The 681-nt window shown below is 47.9% G+C and overlaps 1 protein-coding gene across 1 annotated transcript in view; it reads right to left on the reverse strand.

The window, feature by feature from the left end:
* The window catches only part of HDAC8 (histone deacetylase 8), a 16,530-nt gene extending 15,972 nt beyond the window's left edge, over window positions 1-558 (reverse strand). Inside the window, exon 1 of the mRNA XM_008944422.1 lies at window positions 509-558. Coding sequence (XP_008942670.1) covers window positions 509-555 — 47 coding nt within the window. The 5' untranslated portion in view covers window positions 556-558. The remainder of the gene's footprint in view (window positions 1-508) is intronic.
* Window positions 559-681: the final 123 nt, after the last annotated feature.

Consider the following 681-nt stretch of genomic DNA (forward strand, 5'->3'; position numbering starts at 1 on the left):
CCCCCCCCCCCCTTCACCCCCCCCCCCCCCAGTGTAAAGGACCTTACGAGCCAGAAGTATTCCCACTCTACTGCCTCAGACCTCACCTTGTCTTCCCCCGCAAGAAGCACTAAGACCTCACAAAAAGTCTCACAAATCAATCATAACACAGCAAAACAACACAATCCCTCTCAGCATCAGCACCAGCCAGTGGATTCAGAGCAGTGCCAACAACTCCTGCTCAGCCGTGAGAGTGATGGCATGCTATATGGAGAAAGCACAAAGCAATCTGTACTCCATCAGGCCAGAAAGGGAAACCATAAATTAATCCTACCATAACCACCACAACCTTACCCATTTAACAAAACACACAGGCTTTCCTTAGCTCCTAGAAATACACACCATGTGAGCTCCTATCATCATGCTGCCAGTGGAGAGCATAAGACCTACAGTTAGCATCCCACAAATCTCAGCTAAAAAAAAAAAAAAAAACAAACACATTCTCTTCTCAGAAGATGGGAGCACTTACTTCATCTGGTCAAGTAATGAATAAGCTTCAATCAACGAATGTACCATACTGGCCTGAAAAAAGAAGAAAAGACCGTGAGAGCAGCTCTGGCGTAGGAGAGGGACGCACAGCAGCCAGGGGCTAAATGACTTGCAGCGAAGGTTCGACGGTGACCTCTCCCAGAAGCGCAGCTA

The sequence above is a fragment of the Merops nubicus genome, unplaced genomic scaffold (assembly GCF_000691845.1).
Source record: "Merops nubicus isolate BGI_N331 unplaced genomic scaffold, ASM69184v1 scaffold21917, whole genome shotgun sequence".
Lineage (NCBI taxonomy): Eukaryota > Metazoa > Chordata > Aves > Coraciiformes > Meropidae > Merops > Merops nubicus.